The 21111-nt window shown below is 41.6% G+C and overlaps 1 protein-coding gene across 1 annotated transcript in view; it reads left to right on the top strand.

Annotated features, from left to right (window-relative positions):
• ADAMTS9 (ADAM metallopeptidase with thrombospondin type 1 motif 9) overlaps window positions 1-21111 on the top strand; it is a gene marked incomplete at its 5' end in the record, with an annotated part of 174170 nt that overhangs the window by 47104 nt on the left and 105955 nt on the right. Inside the window, 5 exons of the mRNA XM_082662846.1 lie at window positions 2873-3018; window positions 11494-11675; window positions 11766-11902; window positions 13681-13798; window positions 14048-14143. Of these exons, the coding sequence (XP_082518972.1) occupies window positions 2873-3018; window positions 11494-11675; window positions 11766-11902; window positions 13681-13798; window positions 14048-14143 (679 nt within the window). The remainder of the gene's footprint in view (window positions 1-2872; window positions 3019-11493; window positions 11676-11765; window positions 11903-13680; window positions 13799-14047; window positions 14144-21111) is intronic.

Raw genomic sequence — 21111 nt, 5'->3', positions numbered from 1 at the left:
TGAATCCAGTGCTGAATGGCAACACTCTGCTTAACCTATGCCCTTATTCTTCTCTGGTTTATGGTAATGCTTAATGAGAATTATGGTCGCTTTGAAGATTATTCTTGTGTGGAGGTAGAGTCTATAGAATAGAGAGGCCAACAGATTGAAGACTGAAGTGACATGAGGAAAAAAATGTATTTACAGACAAATTTCATTATGAAAGTCCATGACTAGTCATAGGAGCGTTCTCCTTAGTGTGTAGAATTTATAAAATGTGTACCTGGCGTCAAGATTTGATGGCTGAGTTTGGGCATCAGCTGTGACCTCAATTGTTTATTAGTTAGGATTTTTGTTCAGGTCAGACCAAATTGTAGTAGTGTAAGCAAGTTGGCTCATTTTCTGACACACACACAAAAAACTAGTCAGAGGTAGGCAGGTCATGGAGCTATTATGGTAGGTCTACAAAATCATCAGAGACCCAGGTTCCTAATTTCTTTCTGCTCTACAATCATATGCAAATGGCCACCATCCTCAAAGTCACAAAATTGCTGCTATAGCTCCAGCCATCAACTCTGAGTCCTGGGCAGAATGAAGCCAAAGGGCAAGGAACAAAGGGGCAAAAGGACCTTCCCAGGAATCTGACCCAATGAATTCTGCTGCCATCTCTTTGAGCATTCCTATCTATACAAGAATCCAGGGAGATATAGATTCTATTAATAAGGATGAAGGAGAGAATGGATATTGGGTAGACACATTGGAGTGTCAGCCTTACCTAACCATCTCATTAATCTGCTTTTAAATTTCAGTCTTTATTTAGATGTCAACAGTTGTTCCCATTTGCTCACAGTTGAGAGGCAGCATGTGTCACAGCTGAGAGTATGCACTCTGGAGCCAGATTGTCTGTGTTTCATTATCAGCTCAGCCCCTTACCAGATGTTTGACATCAACCTCCCTGTGCCTCCATTTTCTTTTCTGTAGAAATGGGGGTAATAGTAGTACCTATTTCATAGTGTGCTGTGAGGACATAGCGCTTAGAACAATGCCTGGCAAATGTTAAGTGCTATGTAAATATTTGCTCTTATTATTACAGACCTTGTTCAAGTTGGGTCTCCTATGTGCTCAGCTGTGTACTAGGTGCTTTCCATACATTGTCTCATGTTATACTCAAAACAGCTTTGGCAGGTAGGTCCCCATTTTTCAGCTATGGAAGTAGAGTTCAGTGATTCACCCGAGGTCACAGTTAGTTTGTAGAATGGCCATCCCACAGCACCAGACTGTTTGCCTGCAAAGCTTTGTCCCCTTAAGACCTGCTCTGTCCGATATGGCAGCTACTAGCTACCCATGACTGGCGAGCACTTGAAATGTCAGTCTGAACTGAAATGTGCTAAAATGAAAATACACACCAGGTGTTAAAAATCTAGCATGGAAAAGAAAGTGTGGGAAAAAATCTTATTTATAATTTTATGTTGATTGCATGGAGACACAGTAATGTCTTAGACATTCTGAGCTAAATAAAATATATTAAAGTTACTTTCAGTGTTCTTTTTACTTGTTTTAATGTGGCTGCTAGAATTTTTTAAATTACATATGTGACGCATGTTACATTCTTATTGGATAGTGGCGCTCTAGACCAAGCTGCCTCTCATTGATTTTCTGTGCATATATTCCAAGAAATGTTCAAGACCGCTGTAAAGACAGCTATAAAATGATCTCAGGGAGTGATGCGGTCACCTCTGCCCTCATTTCCTGGGTGCAGAGTTGCCCAGGATTCTTTGGATGCCGAACCTTTTAAACCTCAGCCAAACAGCCCAGGAAAAGGAATGTGTCCTCAGATACTCAGGAGGGTAATTACAAGGGAGAAGGCAGGGCAGAAGAGAGAAAGCCTAACTGCACTCTTTAAAATAATTGTTCGCCAGACCTTTGCTGGGACTGGCCATTGACTGAGGCTTCACCAGCCTCTTATCTGTTCCCTTTCCCCACCGCCTGGCCTCCAGGCTACTCTGCTTCTAAACTCCGTGCCTGTGTCCTCCCTGTGGATAAATCACAGTGGCCACCACCAGCTCCGCTTCAGAGATCTGAGCGAGCAGCAGGGCGTCACCCTCCTGCTGCCACTGCTGCCCCTCTTCCTTTGTCCATTGCTCATTGACCTCGGCTTTGTGTCGGGGCCTCACACCCCAACAATGGCAGAGGGTTGAAACGGCCTTCTCCACTCACTTGTCCTGCTGAGGAGTTTTACTTTGTTTTGCTTTAAGCATCATGGCCTTCTTCCTGCTCTAGGCTGCAGAATCAGAAACCATTAGTAACCAAAAAGCAATAAAGTTTAGGGCTCTCTGTAGTGTGTCCATTTTTGCTTTAGTCTCATCCTGTGTGCCCTGCTAGAGTGAGTTTATAGGGATCATGTAACTAGCTTTTTTTTCCCTCTCCCATTTAATTAAAATTGGTTTTCAAATCTGTGAGGAGCAGTAAAGCATTGTATTTCACCAGGCTCACAACATCTCTAGGCCTTGTTAATGGAGATGCACTATGTAAATCCAATAACTCATTTCGGCCCTGTCTACAACCAGTAGACAGCCCATTTCCACGCCTCATTTTTCCAAGAAGACTAATTGAGTGCTTCTAGGCTGGCCATGGGACTTACCCTAACAGCCTGGAGCCAGCCACTCATTGGGCAGTTTTATTCAAGCCAGTGGTAAATGAAGACACAGCCTAAAACCACTAAGCCCGAGATTAAACTCCCTACCGTTTCCATGACTCACGTAGATGATGAAATTGTAGCATTTCAAACCAGCACATGGAAAACAATGAACGTATGGTGTATTTAAAAGGACAGCGGGTCCTACAATATCTCAAGCACCGAGCTCTCCCTCACTGTTCCCCTTATTAAATACAGCACTGCAAGTTTGGATTTTGTGTTCCCAAAGAAATGGAGGTCCCTGTGACTGATGGATCCTGGGGAAGTTGGAGTCACTTTGGAACCTGCTCAAGAACATGTGGAGGGGGTATCAAAACAGCTGTTCGAGAGTGCAACAGACCAGAGTAAGTCCTAGAACTCGTCACTCTTATTATTGGGGTAGCAGGGGTGAAAAATTCCTAAAGGGAGTAATTTAGCTGGAGGCAAGTAAAGAGCTCTTTCCAAATTAGACAGTGGGTGGACATCTAGAGCTGCCCAGACCAATGTTATCTAAGCTCTATCTCTCTGTATTAGTATTTTTCTCCTGTGACTCTTTATTATTAAAAGTTTTGTTTCTTAAATGGTAGATGCTTTGTGTTGGTTGGTCAACAATTTTGACAGTCAGGTATATCTCACTGCCTGCCCCACCCCCCGCCCAGAGCTTGGGATAGCACACTAATAAAGTGAACAAGTGATTTTCATGAGGAAACAAAGAAATCGGACATTTCCTTCCAGATTGTAGATAAATGTATCCTTTCCAGTTAGCTACTGAAATGCTGAAAAGGGTACAGAGACCCCCAAGGCGGCATGAGTGAACCCCAAGGGACCTGGAGCCCTAAGTCAGGATTTACTTTTGAATCAAAAGTAAAGTAGGGCTTCCCTGGTGGCACAGTGGTTGAGAGTCTGCCTGCCGATGCAGGGGACACGGGTTCATGTCCCAGTCTGGGAAGATCCCACATGCCGCGGAGCGGCTGGGCCCGTGAGCCATGGCCGCTGAGCCTGCACGTCCGGAGCCTGTGCTCCCTACCGGTAGAACCTTGTTGAAACTTACACGCTCAAATAAAGCCCACAGGCTTCTTTCCCAGCATCTTATCACGATAGACATGTGTTTGGGGAGAGGCTATTTATAAGTGGATTTAAAAAGTTGCTAACTTCATTATAAGTAATGACATCAAATTTTATGTGGATATAAGATGCATAAAGTTTAAAGGGATAGAAAATAATACATGATATTATTGCCATTGAACCTATGTGGCCCAAGAGGTCTTCCCAGATTCGTTTTTAGATGTGCAAACTCACAACCATTTTTAAGAACCAGCTGCGTTGGGGTTTTATAAAAGGATTTGGCTCAGCAGTACTCATTTATTTTTAACAGCCTGCACTAAGGATAGCAGACTGGATTGTAGAGAGAAGCAAGCAGGTAAAGGAGCAAAGTAGGCTTGTGCAGTAGACTAGGTTGTACTGTAGAGTACTGCAGACCAAGGGTAGGGTGCTTCCAATTTTTTATGAGGAGAATATGAATTGTGTATACCAAAAAGGACATAGCTTTAGCGTGCTCTTGCAAGCCCTGGTCTAAATAAATAATCTGTATAGTCCAAAGCACAGATGGTGATCAATTTATTTTAATTTATTTTTGTTCACAGTCCAACATTATTTCATATCCACGTAATATTAATCTCTAAGGACAAGTAAAGAGCTATAAGACATAGGCTCTGGTCTGTAAAAGTAACACTGTAGCTATGGATATAAACTAATACACGTTAGGTTAGATTTTTCCATAGTGTCTATACTTAGTTTTTAAAATAATAATATAAATATAGTAGATGGTTTCAAAAAATTCAGATACACAAGTATATCATATAAAAACTTACTGCCGGGGCTTCCCTGGTGGCGCAGTGGTTGAGCGTCCGCCTGCTGATGCAGGGGGCGCGGGTTCATGCCGCGGTCCGGGAGGATCCCACGTGCTGCCGAGCGGCTGGGCCCGTGAGCCATGGCCGCTGAGCCTGCGCGTCCGGAGCCTGTGCTCCGCAACGGGAGGGGCCACAGCAGTGAGAGGCCAGCGTACCGCAAAAAAAACACACAAAAAAAACCTTACTGCCATTATTATTCTTACCCCCAATACTCCCCCACAAGAAATAACCACTAAAAAATAATTTGTTGTGTGTTATTTCAAACTTTTAAAAGAGATTATAGATGTAATATGTATTATATGAAATAAATATTAAAGAATATAAAATAAGGGTCATCCTATATATATTGTTCCACAGCTTACTTGTTAAAATCAGTTATATATCCTAGCTGCTTGTACTGTTGAAGTTTTAAAATAAAACATTTTAAGCTAGCAGCAGATATGATGAATTTTTTTAAAACTTAAAAACTCTTGGGTGGCTACATTGAACCAAATCATGATTATTATAGTGAGCTATTATTATCATGGTAGTGTGGATATTGCAAACAGTAGGTACTTTTAACATTTTGACTCAAGAATATTCCATTCAAAAGAAGTGGGGGGGGTGTTTTTTGTTTTTTTTGATAGTCTTAGAATAATTCTAAAAGCAGTGTGGAAAGTGGAAAGAGATAAATCACTGCATAATTGGAATGGAGCAGACAAAGAAAATCACCCAGTGTAAAGATCTCAGCAGGAAAAGATCTTGAGCTTCAAAGTGAAGCAAAGATCCTCTCATTCAGAAGTTAGGAACCGATCATTAAAGACTTCAATTAGAGGTCCTTGTCCTGGCTGTTTGCTATGGGAGGTTTTAAAATAATACAATCCACCTAGTTGAGTGTCAGCACTGACATCATTTCATTAAAACTCCTCCAAGTTATTTGCACTTCGGGATGTCCCTGGGAACTAAGGAAGGAGTCTGCCTCTTTAAACCAAGGTTATGATGGCACTGGGGGAGTCAATTAGACAAGGGAAGGGGACACTGAAAAGGGAAAGTCAGGTCCAAATCAGTTTAAGAGCTTGTTCAGAGAAATTCGCAGAGCAAATGGTTCATTATGTAGAATGTGGAAGTGGTTGCTGTCCTGATTCTCAGGAAGTTTCAGAGAATGCAGCCCCTCCCAGCCCCACCCCCACTGCTGGCAAAATGCTCTTCTCAGTTTGCGGAGCCCTTAGACTATAATGAAGATCTCCATTTTCAGAATCCAAGGTATACCTTTATTGAGAACACTGGGTTGTTCTTACGTTTTCACTGTATTCATGTGATTCAAAAATGTATTTATTTAGCATCTGCATACTTTAAGCTATAGTTTTAGGTTTTTTATTTTCCTTGAAAGCATGAAAGCTAAAAAAGAGAAGCAGCCTTGCCATGTGCATGGGATCGTGCTATACTTGATGAGCAAGCTTTAGAAAGCATCTCCTTTCTAATTTCATATCCCAAAAAAGTTGTTGGTCCAAACTGGTTCACCATCATGAGAATGGAGCCCTAATGTTTTATCTTTAAATGCTTTATTTTTTTAATCCCATTTTTGACTAACACCCTACATATAAGATAAGCATATGTTCTGGTGTGTAAGGATGGTCCCAGTTTACATCTGTTGTCCTGGAGAAGTTATTGATAGCTCTCCTTTCAATTCTCAAAGTGTCCTGAATTAAACAATTATGTGGTCACCTGATCTATAAGAAACATGTAATAGAATAAAATTTAAAATCAGAATGACCAAAAACATAACTTGGAGTACCAAAACAAGACAAAGCGCTGGAAATAGACGATGCATTACCAGGCCATTGGCCCATATACTTGTTGTTTTGTGCTCTAAATTTGGCTCTGAGCTTCCTGGTAGCTGGAACAAAATGGTTTATAGAATTGTTATAGTCCATAAAAAAATCACACGAGTTCTTTAGGGAAGGCAAAGTATTTCCTTCTTCCCGTGCTTCTCTTTTGCTTTTAAATTAGGAGATAGGTTAAATTAAAGAATAATAATAAACTCATAGATTTGAGAAAAGACAGGATTTGTGAACTAAATGTTTCCCACTTAGGCTTTAAGCGTAGCAACTGCTTATGAAATCTTCCATAAAAGAGAATAAACATATGTTTGTTTCATGTAAGAAAACCAGTCTCTCATTTGGGTGTAAAGAATGGCAGCAAAGTTTTTTTGAGCGCTGAGTTGGATGAATTTTATAGATGGTCCCCAACGTATGATGGTTAGACTTAAGATTTCTTCACAGCGGTGCAAAAGCAATTCGCATTCGGTAGAAAGAGTGCTTCAGATTTTGCATTTTGATCTTTGGTCAGGCTAGTGATACGTGGTACGATGCTCTGTTGATGTTGGGCAGCGGTGGCCACTGCACCTCCCAGTCAGCCACACGATCATGAGGGTAAACAACTAATACACTTAGAACCATTCTGTACCCGGATAACCCTTCTGTTGTTTACTTTCAGTATAGTCTTCAATACATTATAAGAGACAGTCAATACTTTATTATAAAATAAGCTTTGTGTTAGATGATTTTGCCCAACTGTAGCCTAACCTGAGTGTTTTGAGCATATTAAAGGTAGGCTAGGCCAAGCTAGGATGTCCAGTAAGTTAAGTGCATTAAGTGAATTTTCGACTTAAGATATTTTCAAATTACAATGGGTTTAACAGGGCGTAACCCCGTCATAAGTCAAGAAGGATCTGTCTTTTGAAATACTGAGAATTGGTTGCTGTGGGAGAGCCACTAACTAATGAATGAATAGAGATATCCAGTCCCATAGACTGCCCCGTTTGGCAGAATTATTAACGATCACTAGTATGGCTCCCTGGCCCACCCCATCTAATCCTTGAATATTCTTTCAGCATTCTCCGTAATCGGTCATTAGACCCCTTCTTAAAACCCTCCAAATATAGAAAATACACTACCTTCTCAGGCCGCCTGTTGTATCATTAGAAATTTCTTCCTTGTGCTAACTGTAATTCATCGTAAGTAAACATAGATGTTGAGATTTCTTTTCAAACCCATTTGCAGACCAAAGTTTAGCTTTCCTTGAGAGTAGAATGCACCTGCCATGATCTTGGCAAAAATTCTGTCCTAGCTTTGGCCGTGCGGCATCATGAATTTTCTTTGCATATATGATTCAGCTTGCCTGTGCTGAATATAGTTACTTTCATAGAAATTAATCAGCAATTTCCTTAAGTCCTTTCCATCCCTATTTGACAAGCATTATTTTAAAAGGATCTTAATAGTTAGAAAATGTGATTAGTATTATTTTTAAAGCTACATTTCCTATAATTTTCAGTATTTGCCTATATGGGGAAAAAAACTTCCATCCAGCTAAATTATTAAATTAAAACATGAATTTCTCCATGCTGAAACGTAAGCTCCATTGGGTAAAGCCCTCCTCATTACACAGGACATGGAAATCAAGCAGAGATCCTGTTGTCTAGGATATTAAAAAAGCCATATATTTCTAAAGGACAAATTTATGCTTATTCATAAAATATCATTTGCCTTTCCATAAAAAGCAAATAAAGTCATAGAATCAGTTTTGAAATGGAAAAGAGACCTGTCTGAAGAGAGGCCAGCGTGGGAGAGAGGCCAGACTGTGGGCTTTGGGTCAGGGAGACCTGCCTTGGTCTCTCAGCCAGTATGTCTCACTTAGCTGCATGTGACCTTGCCAGGTTACTTAACATTTCTGAGCCCAGTTCAAGCAAGGGTTCAGAAACAAGGATGCTACTACCTACCGCAGCGGATGGCTATGCAGAGTCAGTGACTGAAGTTGCAAAGTGACATGGTGCCCTGTACACTAGACTACTCAGGGGTCAGCAAACTTTTTCCGTAAAGGGTCAGATAATAAATATCTTAGTTTTTGTGGACCGTAGGATGGCTGTCCTTGCTATTCAACTTTGCTGATATAGTGGAAAACATGTGTAGATAATACGTATAGAGTGGGTGTAACTGTGTTCCAATAGAACTCTTATTTATGAACAGGGAAATTTGAATTTCATATAATTCTTGTGTCTCAAAATATTCTTTTTATTTATTTCTAATTTTTTTTAGAATGTAAAAACTATTCTTACCTCACTGGCCATGTAAAAACAGATAGTAGGCTGGATTTGGCCCACAGGCTGTAGTTTACAGACCCTTGTAATAGCTAAACATTTACTGTATGGCTGGCCTCGTTCAAGTGCTTTGAATCTATTAACCCATTAATCCTCACTCAGCCCTTGAAGTAGATATTAGCATCATCTTTCTTTTACGGGTAGGGAAACTGAGGCTTAGCAACACTGAGCGATTTACCTACGATTGCACCATGGTTAAGAGGCAGGGCTGGGATTCAAATCCTGTTTCCAGAATCTGTATCTATAACCTTTGGCAATATTGCCTTTTACATGGAGTGTTTTCTGTGTGTTCTTTTTTTTTTTAATGTCATTTATAGAAATAAGTCACAAAATGCTCTTTGACATTTGATAGTGGTCAAAGCAAGTAAAGGTGGATTCTGTTACCATGTGAATCAGGAAGCCACCTGCAAATGTTAACTCTTTGCTGCCCGAGGAACTGCTGCTCTTGATCAATTTCAAGAGTCAGAAAACACTTCTTATATAAGAGAACCGAAAGAAAAAAAAATCACTGAAAAAAATTTATTTTCAAAGGGAAAGAAATATGAGTTACTTTCAGACAACAGGTAAATGATCTGATGGATCCATTGTTTGTTGGGATTTAAAAAGATTCCACAGAGATCATTTCAATTTGAGGAAAAAATTGAAGGGGTCTTCTTTGTAGAAGGAAAAACAGGTTTTACAGCGTTAGGAGCCCGAGTTATTCATGTGTCATCAGTGATATTTTATGCATGAGACTGGGGTGCTTTGGTACTGAGAGAAAAACTTGGTATCCAGAAAACCAAGGCTGTATCTCTAAATGGCACCAAAAAAGAAAAAGACAGGACTCTGGACCATAGTTCCTGGAGAATGAAGCAGGAAGAGCACAGTGGGAGAACCTGGGAAGCTTGAATTCCAGTCCTGTCTCTGTTCTTTTATTAGCTGTGTTACCTTGGGCAAAGTCCTTAACTTCTCTGAACCTTCCATCCCTTGATACAAAAGTACCTCAGCTACCCTCCCCTTGGGCAAGATATGAGTGAATATGGGCGAGTCAAGCACACAAGGCAGATATAAATCATATGGGCCTAATGGGGAAATGATCAGACATAGATACTGTTGGGTTTTGAGCCGTTTTGCATCCCTAGATGCAGTCTTCTTCATAATAACAATGAATAGTTAGTTATGAGACTCCTTGCTGAGCTCCTTGTTTATAACAAGCCTTTCAGGTGCACAGCATCATCTCTGTTTACATGTGCAGAATGAAGCTTGCGGAGACCAGGTAACCTACACAAGGTTGCCCAGCTTGTAACTGCAAAGCCCATGCTCTTACCTCCCTCTACAAATCTTTGGTGGATGGAACATGTTTATGACGGCATCATGGCCAGGCAGCCCTTCCTGAGACTCAGGCACTCTGCAGTACCACTGAGACCTGCCTCACGGTGCACACGTCATAGCTCGGATTTGGTACTCAAAACAAAGAAACCGCTGAATCGGATGGGATTAGGTTGGGTTGTGCTGACATGTAACATCATAGTCACTAACATTTTTAGGCATTTGCTGTGTGCACTCATTTTAGAGAAGAGGAAAACTGAAGCTCTGGGAGACTAAGAACTCTGTCTAAGGTCATACAGTGAGGGTGGGGCCAAGATAAGAAGCCAGATGCAACTCTAGAGCTTCACGGGCTCAGCTAGACTGCCCCTCATTCTGTATTTTATAGTCATGGATATATTTCCCTTCCCCAAGCCCTGTTAACAAAACAAAGCAAAAAAAACAAACCAAAACAAACAAAAAAAACACTTCTTACGGTCCAAATTACTCTGAAAGATTCATTCTAAAGAGAAAAGGTAGAAATCTTTCAGTTTGAGAGGTGCCCTCAACTGTGGTACCTGTGGTATCCGAGTAGCTCTGGTATCCGAGCTCCTCCAGCCCTGGGCTGTGAGTGAGTCCAATTTCCTCCGATTCTGTGATCTTCCCGTCTCTGTGATGCACTTGGCAAGCTGTTGACTGCCGGGAGATGGGTTGTTTAATATACTCTCTGGGTCACATCTGGAAAATCCATGAACGGGGCTGCATGCTGAGATTAAATTTGCATTGTGATGCTTTGCAAGGCGTCCTCCATACTCTTGTCACACGAAAGTTAATGAAACCTTTACACTCTCTCCTGTTAAGTTAGTCAAAATATGAGCACATCTTATTCCATCTTATTTGTAAAACAAAACAAAAACAACGGTCATGCAGGGAGAGAGAGGAAGAGAGAAGAGGGACAGAAATGAATGGAAATGAAGTGGTGCAAGTTTTAGGATGGTTGCCCATGAAAGTACCATGATACGGAAGCTAGACAGGAGCATTCCAAGTACTCATTTGTACCTTTGTCCTTCTATGTTTTTAAAACTGAAGGACTGTGGATGTTCACGGGAAGGAGGACACAGAATGGCCTAATAGACGCCAGATTTTATGTTTCACACTTTAAGTTAGATGCTCTCCTATTTTATCCTCAAAACAGCCTTACCAGGTGGTGCCTTCCCATTCTACAAATGGAAGGGCTGAGGCTCAAGGACCTTCAGTGACTGGCCCAAGGTTATACACTTAATGATATTGAAGGCAGAGTGCAAACCCCGATTCCAGAGCCGTTGCCCTGGCCACTGTCACTGTCCACTTCACCTTTGCTTCCCTCAAAGACAGGAAGCCACATTGTAATACATGACATTATGATACATTAGAGAAATACGTTATAATACAGTATGTGTGTTCTTTACATTATCAAGTGATGGGGAGAAATACATTATAATACAGCACGTGTGTTCTTTACCTTTTCTCAGGCCAAAAAATGGCGGGAGGTACTGTGTAGGGCGCAGAATGAAATTTAAGTCCTGCAACACGGAGCCATGTCCCAAGCAGAAGCGAGACTTCCGAGACGAACAGTGTGCTCACTTTGATGGAAAGCATTTCAACATCAATGGTCTGCTTCCGAACGTGCGCTGGGTCCCGAAGTACAGTGGAAGTAAGTGCATCTGGAGACGTGCTCGTGGCTGGCAGGCTGGCACGGGGTCCAGGCACAAAAGTCACGTTGCATGGTGTCTCTCCTGTCTAGTTTTGATGAAGGACCGCTGCAAGCTGTTCTGCAGGGTGGCGGGGAACACGGCCTACTATCAGCTCCGTGACAGAGTGGTAGATGGAACTCCATGTGGCCAGGACACCAATGACATCTGTGTCCAAGGCCTTTGCCGGGTGAGTCCCAGATGGCGATTTCTTCACTGTGTTGTCTTGCTGCCAAGCTGGGATGTGTGGCTTCCTTCATAGAATAGCAGCTGCTAGTATCTGTGCATCATCTCCAGGGCAGTGGTTCTCAAAGTGGGGGCCCCCGGACCAACATCAGCACCACCCAATTCTTTTTTTTTCTTTATGTTTTATTTGATTTGATTTATTTTTTTATTGAAGTATAGTTGATTTACAATGTTGTGTTAGTTCCATGTGTACAGCAAAGTGATGCAGTTACATGTGTGTGTGTGTATTCTTTTTCAGATTATTTTCCGTTATAGGTTATTACAAAATATCGAGTATAGTTCCCTGTGCTATACAGTAGGTCCTTGTTGGTTATCTCTTTTCCGTATAGTAGTGTGTATCTGTTAGTCCCAAACTCCTAATTTATCCCTCCCAGCACCACCTGATTCTGATGCATGCCAAAGTTTGAGAACCACTGCCCTAGATTTTTCTGACACTCTCTGTGGGAGTCTGAAAAAAACCTCCCTGTGAAGATTTATTATAATTGACACACATACACACTTCTTTACGATAACCACAGTGCATAAGGTTAAACCCAAAAGCTTCCTGACAGTGAGTTTTGTAGATTGAATAGCTGTGCTCCAAAAAGATGTTACGAGGAAGAGCCGGCCTCACTCAGATTTCTGATTTGAAGCAGGATAATTTCTACCAAAGACATACCGGCAAATTATTCTTGGGAGGGAAATCGAGACCCTTCTGGCAGATGGTAAAGCGTCAGAGTGCTGATTTCTTGAGGGCTTGGCACCATTTCCCAGCTCTCACCAGTCAGAACTCCTCCCTCGCAGCCAGGCTCTGAGATGATGTATCTGTTCCTTGCATGGAGTCCAGGGCACATTGGAGCTCCTCATTGGTAGGATTTGATTGAAGAGCCCCTATGAGCTTCACCCGCCTCCTGACCCACAGCTACGGTGCGGACTTCCTTTTTAGTCCATGCGCTAGAGCAAAACATTGAGTGTCTCCTCAAAGACTAGTTCATTCGAAGGAACAAAATAGTTGAGGATGTGAACTCTGTCCTCCTGGTCTTCTGGTGATTGCCGGTGTCCTTTTCAGACCCCAGTCTACACTGCTGCACTGCATTAAGATGTGAAGAAATTAAAGAGGCCGCTTAGAGCCTGAGGCCTCAACCTGGCAGCCTGGAGTCATGCTTTTGTCCTCCATTCATAGCCTGTATGTAAACATAGGGGATTTCACATAAAATCAAATTTTCCAGTCCCTTTTGAAACATTGGGATACGTCAACACTGGGCTCCTATTTCTGCATGGCAGCAGTAGCCTGCAGTGGACAGCGGCTGCTCCCTTAAGATGCGGTGTGAGCTCTTTAATGGGATACAGTCCTCAACCTCTCTTTTTTTTTCCATTCCTGAGCTATTTTCCTCATTTACTTTACTTACTTGTAGACTAGTGCTTCTCTAACTTTAATCTGTAGACGAAGCACTTAAGGGTCTTATTAGCATGCCAGAAAATCTACTCTGACTCAGTACATCTGGGTGGGGCCTAAGATTCTGCATCCCCAACATCACCGGGGATGCCCATGGCTGCTGGTCCAAGGACCACATTTTCCCACAGCAAGGCTAAAGACAATTTGAGTTCCCAACCCTTGAAAGTTTAAAGAGACTTAAAAGTTCTTGTCATTTTGAATGCACCTCATTCAAAGAAACACATTACTTATCATTTTATAATCTCTCTAATACTTACCATGTATTTCAACTGTTTTCTTTTTAAAAGCAAGCTGGATGCGATCATGTTTTAAACTCAAAAGCCCGGAGAGATAAATGTGGGGTTTGTGGTGGCGATAATTCTTCGTGCAAAACAGTGGCAGGAACATTTAATACAGTACATTATGGTAAGAATTTGTTCCTAAGAACCATGAGAAGGAAAATAGTCGAAGTGTAAACATTGTTAACCACGTGTAATATGTAAAAGTATTCATGTCAAGTGTAAAATGAGTCTTGATAAGGTACATTACCCATCTGGCTATAAGGCACCTAATAGTGAGAATTATATTGTATTCCTTTGTTGCCACCTTTTACACCATGCTTAGAGAAAATGAACCAATCTGTGGGATGCTCAATTTCTGCTCACTTCTTTTCAGGTTACAATATTGTGGTCCGAATTCCAGCTGGTGCTACCAATATCGATGTGCGGCAGCACAGTTTCTCAGGGAAATCAGAGGATGATAACTACTTAGGTGAGATGGGTGCCCCCTGCCATTTGCAGGAATTCTGGTTCTCTGGAGCAGTTGGCAGAGGCTCCTTCCTTTCCCCTATAGCAGGTGGACAGCTTTCAGATGTCATGTATTTTCATAAAAGAAAGAAGTTGATCTTGAAACTCATCATTTTATTTCTCCCTTGTACATTACACCGTCAGCCTGTTGATTTAAGAGTTGTGTAGTTCTAGTAGTCAGTATCAAGGAATTGACTCTGGATCTTAGAAAACAGGCCCCATTAACATCTTTATTGGAGTATAATTGCTTTACAATGGTGTGTTAGTTTCTGCTGTATAACAGGGTGAATCAGCTATACATATACATATATCCCCATATATCCCCAAATCAAATCTTGAAAGTATTTGCCTTGTAAGTTTAGCCTAAAATCATTGCTCTTTTTGAGTCTTTAAAAAAAAAAAAAAGAAATCTGTCCTTTGGGTAACTGACATGCCAGTGTTGTAGTAGAGGTGTTAGTTGACTTAACCAATAGCAGACCACAGGTGGACTTATTCAACATTTCATGATTCCCGGTCATTCCAAAAGGTTCTATACTGGCAATATGTTTCTTATGTCATTGCTAACGTGGCCCATCTTGTTACTTCATAGTTTCTTCATCTTTCTCTCACCATGGCCAGGCACATGATTAATTCATATCTCTTCCTATTTTCAAACCACAGCTCACCAACAACCCTGTGTTCATTTTCAGCTGTTTGCTCAGCCCAGTCCCACTTCAGATTATCATTCTGTAAACTTCCATAAGTGATCAGGAAATTCACCCAATTATTTTTCCTTAAAAAAAGGACATGGGGACTGGGGTAATGACAGAAAGGGATTCAGCTAGTCACCTTGCACAACCAGATTCTTCTTAGCTCTGAAAAGCAGCACGACTTGCACTCAGATCTAGAAGAAATCAGGGCAGTCTTGCTGGGCAGTCAGTTTTTAAAAGAAATGAATGGACTTTCTTATAATGTCCAGGCAGGGACTCCATGCATCTGAATACCGCCTCTGTAGAGGCTTAGTCCAAACATCTGGAAATATTGAGTTAGAAATGAGAATTTGTTGGATTGAATTAGAACCCGTATCTATATTTTGGAATGTCTGCATGAAATCGTTTATAGATAAGCAATGACCCTTTAGCCAAGCGTGCTAATTAAATATAACATTTACACATGCCTGTGTTGTAGCATTTTCTGCAATGTCTCATCATTCATTCAGCCAGCCACTTATTTAATATGTGCCAGGCCCTGTTCTAGGCACAATGAACAAAACAGAACAAAAACATTAAAAAAATAAATAAAAATTTCTGTCTTCTTAGAACTTTTTAATGGAAGGAGATAGACAATAAACAGGTAATAGAAGGTAATAAGTAAAATTAGAAAACAGAGCAGCATAAAGGAAATTGGGACACTGAGAGTGGGCGGGAACAGTGGAGTTGAAATGCTTGAATTGAAGTGAGAGACAATGGCTGTCTAGGGGAAGAGCATTCCAGGCAGAGGGAACAGCCAATGTGAAATCCTTAAAAGAGGAGTATGTCTAGTTTGTTCCAAGGATAGAGGGAGGCCAGTGTGGCTGGAGCTTTGTAAGCACAGAGGAGAGTCCCAGATGAGATTAAACAGGTATCAGGACTAGATCATATAGGGCCATATAATCATTGAAAGGACTTGAACTCTGAAAGACGAGGGTAGCGACTAGAGGTTTTGAACCAAGGAAACACATGATATAATCATATTTATATTTTTTAAGGAGTACCCTGGCTGTTATGTTGAGAATAGATGGGGTCGGTAGGTAGGGTACAGGGTAGAAACAGAAAGATGGGTTAGAAAGTTCTTGCAGTAGTCAAAGAGAGATGTGCTGGAGGCTTGTCCCCAGGTGGGAGCAGTGGAATTGGCAGTACACAGTCAAATTCTGGATATCTTTTGAGGGTAGAGCCATCATGATTAGTGGATGGGTTGAATATGGTGTATGAGAGAAAGAGAAGGGTCAAGGATGACTCCATGGTTTTGACCTGAGCAGCCAAAAGGATGCAGTCACCATCCACTCACTTGAGACTTGTTCCTTATTTATCCATGTGACCACTAGTGTTTTAGGGTCAGAAGCTGTGTCTTTATATTTTTAGCTCCTGATATGAAGCCTTCACATGATATGAACTAAGTACATGATGGCTGAATTATTGAATAATTATTGAATAATAATTATTGCTCATGCTGTCTTCACTTACTGAGTACCTGCCATGTGCCTAATGGGGGGATGGAGTTATGATGGAAATATACGGAATCATTCCTTCTTTAAAGACTGTAAAATCTTACTTGGAATCAATTCTCAGTGGTTGCATCAGCTTTTCCTCACCCTAAATATGCAAATGAGTGGTACCTTTTAAAACAGTTAACAAAGTTCTTGAGGACCCTATCCAAATTATTTTTGGGGAATCCCACATTTCTCCTTCAACCACTGTGCACAATGGGTCAAGCACTTTTCTTCGTGGACTGGATTATAAATTAGAACCTGTGACTGCTGTGGCCTTACTACTTCCTAATTAAATCCAGCAGCATTGCATGCAGCCTCCTTTATTGGTTAATTTCCTGAGAGCCAAACACCATGTTGAGCTGTTCCTTTCTTCTCATCGAAAAGGAGAAGGATTCTCCACTGTTATTCTCCTTCTTGGAAAAACAATCTCTTTCCAAGCAGTGGCCTCAGTTCAATTCAACTTCATCAACCAGGTCAGGTGCCTGAATTGGGGAGGGCCTTCTTATATCCTTTTATTTCTCGCTAGAGGTTTCTTAATCTCCTTGTAAAGAATGAAAGCAAAATTAAAGAAGATTTGTCATCTGGGACAGACAGTCTGAGGTAGTCATGGCTCTTTAATGGAATATTATGGGAAAGTTACCTGTTGGCCAAAGAACGTCTCTCTGGAAACAAATGAAAAGTCCAAGCAAAGATGGCGAGTCACAGTTCACTGAGCATGAAGGTCAAGACCTTAGAGCCTTTGAACCTTACAGTGGTTTCTTAACAAGTTAGGAGGAATATGATGTTGTCATCAAATCTGCCGGGTGTAAATGTTTACTCTTGGCTTGAAGGAAGGCGCAGCAAATGCTCTAAGAATATTTTAAAGACCCCAGTTGAGTCTTGCTGGAGGCCAGTCCTAGCTGTTCGGTTGCTAAGCGATCATCTGTATACCTCACATTTTTTTTTCAAGGTCAGTCAAGCCATACTCTTTTCGCATGTGTTGGTGAAGGAGCAGTTTCCAGGAGAGAGGGCCTTTGTAGCAGCCCAGCTCTGATGGGTGAAATGGGGGGGAAACCAACCCAGGAAATTAGCTCCCTAATCGCATTAGTGGGAGGTTGGGCAGTAGACTGTTGTTTTCAGGAAACTATTTGTTTCACAAGGTACCGAAGCAGAAAGTCTCCATGTCAAAGGTCATCCTTTCAGCATAGACCCCTCCCTCCCGTTGGGTTGAAGCCAAGTTGCACCCAGTGCTACCATGTTCGTGTTTCTTTAGGAGAAAAAGGAGCCATTTCCATGGTGCTTATTTGTCTACAGGACACTTAGCCCTTGATTAATGGTGGCAGTGGGAAGACAGGAATCGATCCAGTTCAAGATAAAGCAGGAACTCCATTTCACCTGATGACTCCTATCTCCTTTCCTACTCACCGTCTAATGGGATAAGGAGCATGCAGTGAAGGGTGAAATGCCCCCGGGTCAGCATAAGCATGAGAGGAAGCCTGGAGACACTGGAAAGGAGCCCCAGAATTAACATAGGATAGATGATTGCTCTTTGAATACAGCCAGAACTGGATTATCGCTTAATTTACAGAACTGGCCTTGTGACATCTCATTTCCCCCCTTTTAGTGAAACGTCAGCTGAGTAGCTAGCATGCGACTTCACTTGAAAGAACTGGGTGATTTTTCTGGCAGCCCATCCTGCCACCGCCATGTAAGTGACCCACGTTAGGAGGCAGCCTCAGGAGGCCTGAGGTGCCACAGAAACAACCTCGCCTCCAACCAGTGACCCACTGAAACTCCTACATCTTGCATGGCTGGTGGGTCTCACGCTACAGGCGCTGCAGGGGGGATGAGGTTGTCAGAGGTTTACACTGACGGGGAAACAGTTATTTGGCTGGAAGCTGTGTGTTCTCCTTGTCACGAATGTCAGGTTCCATCAATCACTTGTTCTTTCGACATCGTTGACTGAGCACCTACTATGGACTGGGATCTTTCTTAGGCTGAGAAAAGTGCATTTTTAAATGCTGGCTTTACTTAAAGAGGCTCATGCAGTCTAGCAGAACAAATATCTTAAAGTTTTAAAAATCTCTAGCTAAACATATTTGCTTTCAATTTGTACATAAGATAATACCTGAATTCATTCACTCATTTCGTGGATATGTGGTGACCTTCTTCTTAGAAAACTTTAGTGGTTAACAGGCTCTGGAGACACACTTCCATGATTAGAAGTCACCTGGCCTCAGAAAATATTGTCATAATGTTTAAGTCATGCTTTTCTTATCCATGCATTAAGCAAGTATAAAAGTGTGATGAGGAGATAATGCATTTGAAGGCATTTTGACCCGCCAGCTACCAAATCCTGCATGCACTGTCCTGCTTAATGTTTGTAACAATTCTATAAGAAATCCATTATACAGAGGACGAAACTGAGGCTCAGAGAGGTTGAATAACTTACCCAAGGTCACACGAACAGAAAATGGGAAAAGAGTTAAAACCCTTATTGGTCTGACCTCAGACCCTGTACCCTTAACCACTTCACTTTACTACTTCCATATAGAAAAATGTGTAGCTGACCTGGGGATGAACATGACTGGGGTTGAGGCTTATTGGTGGGGGTGAATGGTGAGGTTGGAAGAATAGGTCATGATAAGATTTGTAAGGATACAGGAAGGTGATGCTAAGGAATTTGAGCTACGTTCTGTTGGTAGTAGAGGGACAATCAAAGGATTTTGGATCAAGAAGAAGCCAAGATCCTGGATTGCCCATTTCAAAAGATTATCTTTTTAAAAGCTTTTGTTCCTGTGTCACCACTCTCTTCCCAGCCATTTCCAATGAAGGCATCTTACTTTTACTTCAGGGCCAAGATGGGGCTTATAAGGTAGGAGTTCTGGTAGATGAAGCGCAGGTTTAGGGATCAAATTCGATGCAATTAATTCCTGACCCTGCGAAGAGCAGTCCTTGCATCAGTATAGTGCCCAGCTGGGTGAACTCTGTGAGGTTCCCGTGTCCTCGAAAACAGGGACACTACTGCTGCTGAGGCACAGGGAATATTCAGAGCTTCATTGAAGCCTTCATTAATTTCCACATAAGGGTATGATATCTACTTGCCCTAACTCCTCTCAGCCTCTTCTACATATGCATTGCTTCTGGTCTACTTCTGGTGAAAGACAGTGCGCCACCTGCATCAGTGAAGGGCAGGTTAGGATCTGGCAGACGCCTAAGATAACTTGGCTCCCCCCCCCATCCCACAACCAAGACAGATGTCATCGATGATGCTGAGACACGATGCTGTCAGGGAATCCTGTTCTGCGTAGTTTCTTGAACGGCTAGTACCAAATGATTGACATTTGTGTCTGGGAGGACACCTGTTTGCCAACCCGGGGTCCAATTTCCACATTCCTTTTATTCACCTAAATACATGGCCTGTGCATTTCAAGGGATCCCTCGCTGCCGAGATTTGCTAATCGTGCACAACTTACAGGAGGTTACTGGCCTCTTTCTAGTATTTTGTTTAGGGCTCAAATGTTTAATAGCTCTGCTTTCTTGAGTACCTGCTACATGTCAAGCTCAAAACATGGGAGAATTCATTATTCAAAGAGCAGTAGTACTGAAGAAAAAAAAAGGTACTTAAAGTAAAACCAAACTTTTATAGTAAATACTAGGGGGAAGATATGATTGGGATATGATTTGATTTGATCATGATATGATTGGGATTTTATCTTGAGAAATTAATCAAAAAGTATGAAAATAAATTTTATTTTTTCTTATATCCAACAAAATTGTATTTTGATTTTAATCATGCCCACGTTTTTAGAATGGAGAATAAGCAATTAATAAATATTTTTCCCTAAGTTTTCCAGTCAAGTCATGTGATAGAGTGGTACGTTCTTTGCTTAAAGTTTGAATTTGACAGTAAAATCTGAAAACGGGTCATTTCTTAAAAAGCTTCCTGAGGTTTTTATTCACTTTCCCAGTAGTCTCTCTTGACACTTGGATGAGTAAATTATTCCTTCTGAAGCAGCTGTCATCTCATCTTCTTTGTCCATTTTTATTTCCTTTTCTTAAATGTCTAACTGGTCTAACTCTGTCATGTTCTTAGTTGGCCAGTGTTTTGGCACTTGACTCAAGCTGTTCTCTAACATTCCTTGTTCAGCTTCACTGATGGTTGCATCTTTTGCAAGATTCACAGTGGATTCATTCATTCTTCCCCCCAAAAAACTATTTTTTGAGTATCTACCATGTGTTCTTTCAGAAGCTGAGATATAGCTGTGAATAAAACAGTCCAAAAATCCTTGCTTACTTTCCTGTTTGGAGAGAGAGAGCATAAACAAAGTGATATGGAGAAAAATTAAGGTGGGAAATGGGATAGGAAGTATGGAATCTGTGCTTCCAATGGGAGGGGCTTGCAGTTTTAAAAACAATGATCCAGGTAGGTTTTACCATGTAACAAATTATCTCAAGATCTAGTGGCTTACAACAAGTATATATAATATCCCAGTTTCTGTGTGTCAGGAATCTGGGAGCAGCATAGCTGGGTGTTTCAGGCTTAAGGTCTCTCCTGAAGTGGCTGTGGAGACTTTAGTTAGGGCTGTGATCCTGTCCGAAAGCTTGACTGGGGCTAGCAGATCCACTTACCAGATGCCTCACGTAGATGCTATTGGCAGTAGGCTTTGGTTCCTCACTGATTTTTGCAAGACGCCTCTCGATGAGGCTGCTTGAGTATCCTCACA

This window comes from Grampus griseus (assembly GCF_964374135.1).
Source record: "Grampus griseus genome assembly, chromosome: 10".
NCBI lineage: Eukaryota > Metazoa > Chordata > Mammalia > Artiodactyla > Delphinidae > Grampus > Grampus griseus.
This window is presented reverse-complemented; position numbering and strand designations above follow the sequence as displayed.